Here is an 8472-nt window from a genome sequence, read left to right on the forward strand (position 1 = left end):
AATCGGTAGGCGTTTCGTTATTTTATAATTTTATAAAACCACAAATAAAATGAAATATATTTTGACACTGTGTTTTATTTTTGTAACTTTGGCATTAGCACTTCATAGGGCTATGCTGAATTTTATTGAATTTGATTGTGAATAAAACGTGTAAACATTTAATATAAAAATACAATTTTGCGTAAGCGCTCTCTTAATGGTCATACTCCACCATACATAACAGCCGCAACAAAGTCCAAATTTAAACTGATTTTTAAATGACTGATATAGTTGTCATGCATGGACCGTAAAGGACAGTTAGCAAAACTATTAGCTTAGCTTAGCACCCCTGCCATACATATTTGTATACAGGGGTGCTGAGCTATTCGTTTTGCAGACTGTACCTTTACGTTTGGAATTATTGTTTAAACTCCACAGCGTTATTTTGCAAATGGTTGACAATATCGTCGAGAACGCTGGAAGCGCCAATGCGGAAGAGCTTGGGGTCCAACCACTCAGGTCCCAGCTCGGTGTGCACTAGTACTAACCAGTTGACAGCGTCGCGGCCCGTCTTGATGCCGCCTGCTGGCTTCAGGCCCACCTGGAGGCAAATTATTTTGTTTTTATGTATATTTATTCATTTTTTATAGTTGCCAGCCCTAAGTGGCGGCACTCCTCTTTTAGGGCATTCGAGGCTCCGTTCGGCTCAGTATTGCTCCGAGCAATTATTAGGGATAATACACACGGATAAGATAATGACTTGAATTTTGACAACCCTAAATAGCCGAAAGCGATAGTGCCATACGACAAATAAAAGACGTATTGAACGCGCACCATTTATTCTGAGACAAGGAATACCTAGCTACCCACATATGGGTTATTATTAAGTTACCCTACATATACAACACCTCCTTACTTAGAAAGGGACAGTATGATTCGTCCCTGAAACGCTGTCAAACTACGGTTTCGTAGGAAGTGTCCTGTCTGTACGGTAGTACTATTATTTATTCTGTGGCTTGGGGTAGAAAGGTGCTAATGTCGCCCCCTAACAGAAGGATGCAGCCAGAGAAGACCCGTAACAAGGTAAATCGAAGATCGCACGCAATCGTTGGTTCGGGGGCACCTGTACCGGTCGTTGTGGGATCCTTGGGGCAGCCCTATGTCTAGGAGCGAGCTTAATTCGGCTGATATGATGACGATATTAATTTTAATTTCGCACTATGCAGAAGCAAACACAAACATACGTAAACAAAACTCTGGTTAAAGGGAGAAAACAAAAACATCGTAGTTTGGTAGCTATAGTAACGAGCTGGATTGACATACCTTGTGCCCCGTCATTTGGTAGAACTTCCTTATGGCCCTGCACATGACCAGCCCTACTGGTAGGGTCGCGTTCACTGCCTCCTTTCCCGTGGAGGTCTTGATAAAGTCGGCACCGGCCATCATAGATACCATGGAAGCTTTGTACACCTGGAGGCAATTTTGAGTTGTTATATGACATCTTGTGAACAATGGTCAATAATTAATTAATTATGGCCTTATGGCAATAGGCAAAACCCACGAATGAAAGGTGCCCAAGAATGTTACGTAAAACAAGCTCAAGGAATATGACTGACGCTTATAAATTACTTTTAGTTGGACTCACCCACCGAGGGTTCCGTACTTTTTAGTATTTGTTATAGCAGCAACAGTGTATTTAAATCAATAGTCAAAATTTCAACTGTCTAGCTATCACGGTTCATGAGATACAGCCAGGTGACAGACAGACAGATGGACAGAGAAGTCTTTACGGAACCCTAAAAAGTGTCAAAGTCATGAGAAATTTAGTAAATAAGTTACTTACCTAAATTTATGTGAATTTCATGTGAACCTGTTTTTGTACAATAAAGTGATTTACTACTACTTCTACGGTACTTACATTTTCATATGTCCCAAGCTCCCCTACACCAAGTATGACCTTAAGATGAGCCGTCCCACATTCCTTCCGCATCTGCGCCACCTCATCATACAGGACGTCCCATTTCCCAGTCAGCACAAGACTGCGGTCCAGAACTACATCTATTTCGGTTGCTCCGTCATCTACAGCTTTACTGATTTCGAGCAGCCTCGGTTGCAAAGGATATAAGCCAGATGGGAAGCCGGTGGCAACTGGAATAACATTTTTATGTCAAAACATGGGAAACTATTGTACAAACAGTTTATAATGCTAAATACTACTTTTTTCAATTCAAGTTATGACCTCAATACTAATTCAGATAATGTTAATATGCCAGTATAAAGTAACAATATTAAGACCCTTTAGTGGATCTACTGAACTAAAGAAAAAATTAAAGAAATATGCCAGTGACAATACATTAGTAATACTCTTTATTGCACTCCTCAATACAAAAAACAATACAATGAATAGCAATTCCTGAAGAGATAAACAACGCGCAGTGTTATTGCTAAAATTCGACCCCTTCCAAACAACCTTTAGGTAGCGGAGATTAATAAATTTGTGTCACATCAGACTTTTGAATTATTAAATAAAGTCTGCGTGAGCACATTTGTGCCTTCCCACTTGAGTCTAACTGTCAGGTCTGCTGGAACAGCCGCGGAGTATGCCGCCAAAATGAAACATGCCAAATACTCTGCCCTGGAACCAATGTACGACTTTGTCCCAGTTGCAGTCGAGACTGCGGGACCTTGGGCTGTGGAGGCTAGGGAGTTTGTAAGGGATTTGTGTCGGCGGCTGAGGGACAGGCGGTGCAACCCTCGGTCCGGATCGTACCTGGTCCAACAGATCTCATTGGCCATTCAGCGCGGTAAAACTGCCAGCGTAATGGGGACATTTGAGCCAGGTACGATTCGTGACGGTTATATTGTTTAACTTAGATTTTATAATGACAAAGCCTGTTGCGGATATCATCCTTGGTATGTTTGGGACGAAGCATGTTGCTGATTTGCATTTGTAGCCACCGGACGAAGCCTGCATTGCGGATTTCTTACATATATAACTAGAGTTTTTTCTTGAATAAACTATCTTTTATAATAAAGTCTTCAAAGAAATGTTATAGCAAAATTTGAATTCAAATGATATTGTGGTAAGAAACTTACCAGAAGCCACTTGTATTTCATCAGTCAAGCCCATGCGCTTGAGTGTGCTGTATGCATCGGAAACTCTGTTGGGGTATACACATACTGCAGCCGTGCGCACCTTCTCATCCTCACTGAGACCCAAATCACTGATTAGTTTTGCTGATAAGGGATGGGCAGCCTACAAAAACAATTATAATTTTAATGCTTCTGCAATTTTAAATGTTAATTTTTTGACCAATCTTACAGACCCATTACAAAAAATGGCTCATTGGTATTGCTTCAATTTGTAAAATTATTTGGTTTATATATAAAATATTAATGAAGGTTACTTTACTAGAAGTTTTTTATTTAACTAGAAAGATTTTACAGCTGTAAAAGTCATAAAGGGCTTACTATCATCCTTGTTTTGAAAAATAATCAGTAGGTACTATGTTGAAGTTTAAGTTTTAACTTTAGTATAACTTTGAAGTCATTTTAAAGTAGGTATAAAACTATTATGATCTATTGGCACAGACCTTTATACAGAGTCTTGAAACGTTAGATGCAGTGTCGTCGCCAGCTAAAGTGGTCAAGTCAATAACGGTGATTGCTTTAAGTAACCAAGCATTCAGGTTCGCAGTGGTGGTCACCGGATTTTTACCCAAAATTGTTTTAACTTGAGCATCCACGCTATTTCTATTTATATGGATATTTTTGAACATTGAAGGATCTGGAATTTCATTTAATTTAAAAATCTTCCTTATTTAGAACGACAATAGTAATAAATTTACTTTAAAACTTACCAAAACTTTGTACTACTTGTACCATTATTATAACTTTGTGGTTGAGCAATTGATTGATCTTCTGAAATTGATGTAATAACAACAATCGTTTTTAGTTATAAAGTGATAAGTTATCAATTTTGTGATAAAAACAAAGATGCCCATGAAAGATACGAATATTTATCTCTAAACTGTCACTTGTGTCACTGTCAACTGTCACATACACAAAGCGTTCCAAAACGAACAGTTAATGCCATCGTCATGCTACATACAGTCCGACAAGAAATTAAAAAGTGGCAACACTGTAGTGTCGTCCCTTTCAAATCAATCAAAAGCCGTATACAGACGAGCTGGGCAAATCGACCGATTTGATCAGGAAAATAACTGGCGCCAATCTCATCTAGCGTCCACACGTGCACAAATTTAATCACCAATTTTAAAACCCCGGCTTCTAACTACGAAAATTGTCATTATTGTGTCCGCACCTGCTGATTTGATCGGCGAATCAAATTGGCGTTTGCATCCGCACGGCCTGATTCGATCGGACAATTTCATCAGATTGGCGAAAAATTGTCTCGTCTCGACTCTAAAGAAAACGAGACGACACTACTGCAATATTGCCACTTTTTAATTTCTACAATTTCTTGTTGGGCTATAAGCCAAAGAGTAGTATACTTGGTCAAGCAGATCTTGTCAGTAGAAAAAGGCGGCAAATTTGAAAAATGTAGGCGAGAAGGGATATCGATCGTCCCATAGAAAATTTGAATTTCGCGCCTTTTTTTACTGACGAGATTTGCTTGACCAGCAATCTTTGAGTATATAGCCTAAGGAGATGTGATACACGGGCGACCCCCTCCGGCAAAGTACATTGGTCAACTGTTCAAACACGTTATATAAAACTACTTGAAGTCGCTTCACCGCCATTTTGCATCGTTCCGTGTCGCGAGACGTTTCTCTTAAAAAATGGTGACTTGTTCAGTATTATCGTGTAAAAGGTGATCTGATAGCTTAAATTCGCAACAAGATTGCGTTTCCTATCATAAATAAGTATTTATACTAACTATTAAATGTATATTGAAGTACAATCTCCATTTAAAGAAAAAACCGTTGCGATACATAAACGACAGAAAAATGTAAACATGAATACAGTGGTACGGGGACGAATCGGTCTTAAGGGATGTGACAAAGTCAAAAAAGCGACTCAACATTTGAATGATTGAATGAATCATTCATTCATTCAATCACTGCAGTTTGTTTAATATAGCTGATCAAGCAAATAATGTCAGTAAAAAAAAGGCGCGAAATTCAAATCTATATATATAAACGTGAAAGACCTGACTGACTGACTTAAATCAACGCCCAGCCCAAACCGCTGGGACTAGAAAGTTCAAATTTGGCAAGTAGGTTCCTTATAAGGTCTAGGGGTTCACTAAGAAAGGATTTTTCAAAATTCATCCCCTAAAGGGATGAAATGGGGGTCCAAAATTTAAAAAAACTCTCCTGCGCGTGCGAAGCCGCGGGCAAAAGCTAGTTTTCTATAAACCCGGAAAACCCGCGGGCGACAGTTCATTCCACAGTTTAGCTGTGCGTGCGGGCTAAGACACAAAGACACATAAATACAGACAACCATACATACAAACAATCATTTTATTGGCTACCTAATATCTTCAATGTACAGAATTTTCACTTTTACAATTTTATAATAAATAGTATAAGACTATTCAGTTCATTCATCAAACTGATTTGACTCATTCTTCAGATGTGACCCATCACTATTATGTTCGTATGTATGCTGCATAGTTATGTGAAAACTCTGTCTGTGTGCGTGTAATTTTTGATGTGTTGAATTTTATTGTAGTGTGCGTTTGTCGCAACAGCAAAATCTGTGTCTGTTGAGTTACTTATCTTTTGGTGGTGTGCTGTAGGTGTTTACCTTGCCCCCCGCTAAAAGTGGTGAAAAAATTTGTTCGAAGAGTTTACGTTATCACATCTCCTTAGGCTATATACTCAAAGCCAGCAATATATATAGATAGTACCTATAACTTGGTCAACCAGATCTTGACAGTAGAAAAAGGCGGCAAATTTGAAAAATGTAGGCGCGAAGGGATATCGTCCCATAGAAAATTTGAATTTCGCGCCTTTTTTTACTGACAAGATTTGGTTGACCAGCTATACCTACTGTACCTACCTAGTTGGCGAAACGATAACATTAAATATACAACATCATAGCCATCATATGTAGGCACATATATACTTGGTCAACCAGATCTTGACAGTAGAAAAAGGCGGCAAATTTGAAAAATGTAGGCGCGAAGGGATATCGTCCCATAGAAAATTTGAATTTCGCGCCTTTTTTTTACTGACAAGATTTGGTTGACCAGCTATAGGTTAAGTTTATTTTAAACAACCCAAGGGGATCAAGATCAACGAACTTAAAATCTCGGTACCTAATTTATGACAATAACATAACACTAAGGGCCACTTGCACCAATCACCAACCCGGGGTTAACCGATTAAACATTGAGTTACCATGGTTACCAGTACAATTAGACACTGAGTTAACTGTTTAACCGCTTAACCCAGGGTTAGTGGGATTGTGCAATTGGGACTAAGTGTTATTAAAGGAGGGATTGAAAAGCTACCTTTACATATGCCAAATTATACACTTACTTTACCAAACAAGGGACGGATAAAATTCTCACCCCAAGTTCTGATTTCCCATTTTGTTTGGGGCCTGGAATTTACTTACATTAAAGAGAGAAGATCTCAGTTTTGCGTCCATGGTTCGCTACATAAATAATAAATGATCCGTCTACGCATCTGTATTGATATTTATGTATAATAGCTGCTCTACATTTGTTAAGTCATACTTAGAAGTCATTATTAAAAATTCTACAAAAGCCAAGACGCCAACTCAACTATATATGAATACAGTCTCGGAAAGGTATCAAATGAAATCAAATTAGAAAAATGGGGCCCATAGCTATCTTTAATCAAAAGCCATTAGGTAAGTATCTACGGGTATTATTGTTAAAGAAATGAAAAAGAAACAATTACCTGATTTAAATCCAATAAGCCACAGGAAGTTTGTAAAAAGAGCATACTTTCCCAAGGATTCGATTTCTTTTGCTGAAAAACGCTTTGAAGATAAGCTCAAGGTGGTCAAGTGATATTTGTTTTAGACGCCTTTGAAAAATCCATTTAGATTTCTCATTTCCTTTTTTTCATTTCTTAATTAAAAACATCGAAGTGACGAAGTTTTATCATTCGAGATACCTAGCTTTTATTTTTTGGAAGAGCAGCATAGGCCATGCCGGTATCATACATTCGAATAGAGAGACGCTAATCAAAGAATAAATCTCCTGGCCGGTAAAATTTATTGCGATCTGAGATTTGTTTCTTTTGTTTAAGCTAAAGGCTCCACTGACAGCGGGCAGAGCAGAGCACGCTCGCTATAAACATTTCACCGGGCCATTACGGAACCCTACCAAGAAAATGTCTCTTAGTTTTTGCTTTAAAAGTTTTAAAGGAATTACTCCTGTTTCCTTGTTTGTTGCGCGCGACACAGATTGAATCACGGCAGTTCGTATTTTTATGTTAGTCCAATTGGCCAGATCTTTGGAATCTCGATGTTTTGGGCATGTTTTGATTGTCCTTTGTTATCTTGGTCGTACCTCGTACCACAGCCGGAAATTAGTTATTGTACGCTTGATTGGCAATAAATTCTAGAGCGCAGTGTCCCCGTGGAATGTGTTCTTTTATTAGCTGATAAATTGGTTCCCGGCGAGAGAGAATGTCACGGCGGAATTACGTTTCGATTGTCTCTTGATCTTAACATAGAAAATGTTTTAACATAAACAAAGGCTTTTCACCTCATTTCCTAAAACATGAACCAATATAAACTTATTAGTTCAAGTATTGGCCACGATATGGATTAAACTAACCAGGTACCTAACTAAATTAATAGGATAATAGGAAAACATTAATTTTCAGGAAAAAAGGAAATACTAAATAGGTATGCAGCCCACACATTATTTACCTGAATTGTTCAGGTTTCGAGGAGGGGGGTGGAGGGGTGCTCTGCTGCAGCACTGGTGACATTATTTGAACCAGTCCTTACAGATTTGCACAGAAAAGCCAGAAATGCTGCCTTCCTCGTATGAAGTGATGTTTACGTTTGGAATGTAGGTTAAAACTAAAAAGTACTACTGAAATTTGAGCGGTGAACGTTCATTTCTGAACACGCCAATGCAAACCCAGCAAACCGCACTGAAAAAACATCGGTTAACCGCAACGCGGTTTTTTACTCATGTTGATAGTTTTGGCGTACTTAGACGAATTCTGGTTTTTTCGTGCATGTTTGATTTTTAGGGTTCCGTAGCCAAACGGCAAAAAACGGAACCCTTATAGATTCGTCATGTCTGTCTGTCTGTCTGTCTGTCTGTCCGTCTGTCCGTCTGTCCGTCTGTCTGTCCGTCCGTATGTCACAGCCACTTTTCTCCGAAACTATAAGAACTATACTGTTGAAACTTGGTAAGTAGATGTATTCTGTGAACCGCATTAAGATTTTCACACAAAAATAGAAAAAAAACAATAAATTTTTGGGGTTCCCCATACTTCGAACTGAAACTCAAAAAATTTTTTTTCATCAAAT

The 8472-nt window shown here is 38.6% G+C and overlaps 1 protein-coding gene across 1 annotated transcript; it reads right to left on the minus strand.

Moving 5' to 3' along the window:
• Nucleotides 1–396: 396 nt before the first annotated feature.
• Nucleotides 397–3900, minus strand: LOC134650520 (deoxyribose-phosphate aldolase). Its single transcript, XM_063505477.1, has 6 exons — nt 3840–3900; nt 3573–3766; nt 3076–3235; nt 1898–2127; nt 1303–1449; nt 397–580 (listed from the first exon to the last, which is right to left on the minus strand). The coding sequence occupies exons 1-6, from the start codon at nt 3862–3864 to the stop codon at nt 398–400; spliced, it is 939 nt and encodes a 312-aa protein (XP_063361547.1). The 5' UTR covers nt 3865–3900; the 3' UTR covers nt 397.
• Nucleotides 3901–8472: the final 4572 nt, after the last annotated feature.

The sequence above is a fragment of the Cydia amplana genome, chromosome 8, assembly GCF_948474715.1.
Source record: "Cydia amplana chromosome 8, ilCydAmpl1.1, whole genome shotgun sequence".
Lineage (NCBI taxonomy): Eukaryota > Metazoa > Arthropoda > Insecta > Lepidoptera > Tortricidae > Cydia > Cydia amplana.

Coding starts and splice junctions, on each gene's coding strand:
- LOC134650520 (XM_063505477.1), bottom strand. CDS start 3,864: ATGGTACAAGTAGTACAAAGTTTTG. Junction 3,767..3,839: donor ACAAGTAGTACAAAGTTTTG/GTAAGTTTTAAA, acceptor ATGAAATTCCAG/ATCCTTCAATGTTCAAAAAT. Junction 581..1,302: donor ACCAAATGACGGGGCACAAG/GTATGTCAATCC, acceptor ATTTGCCTCCAG/GTGGGCCTGAAGCCAGCAGG.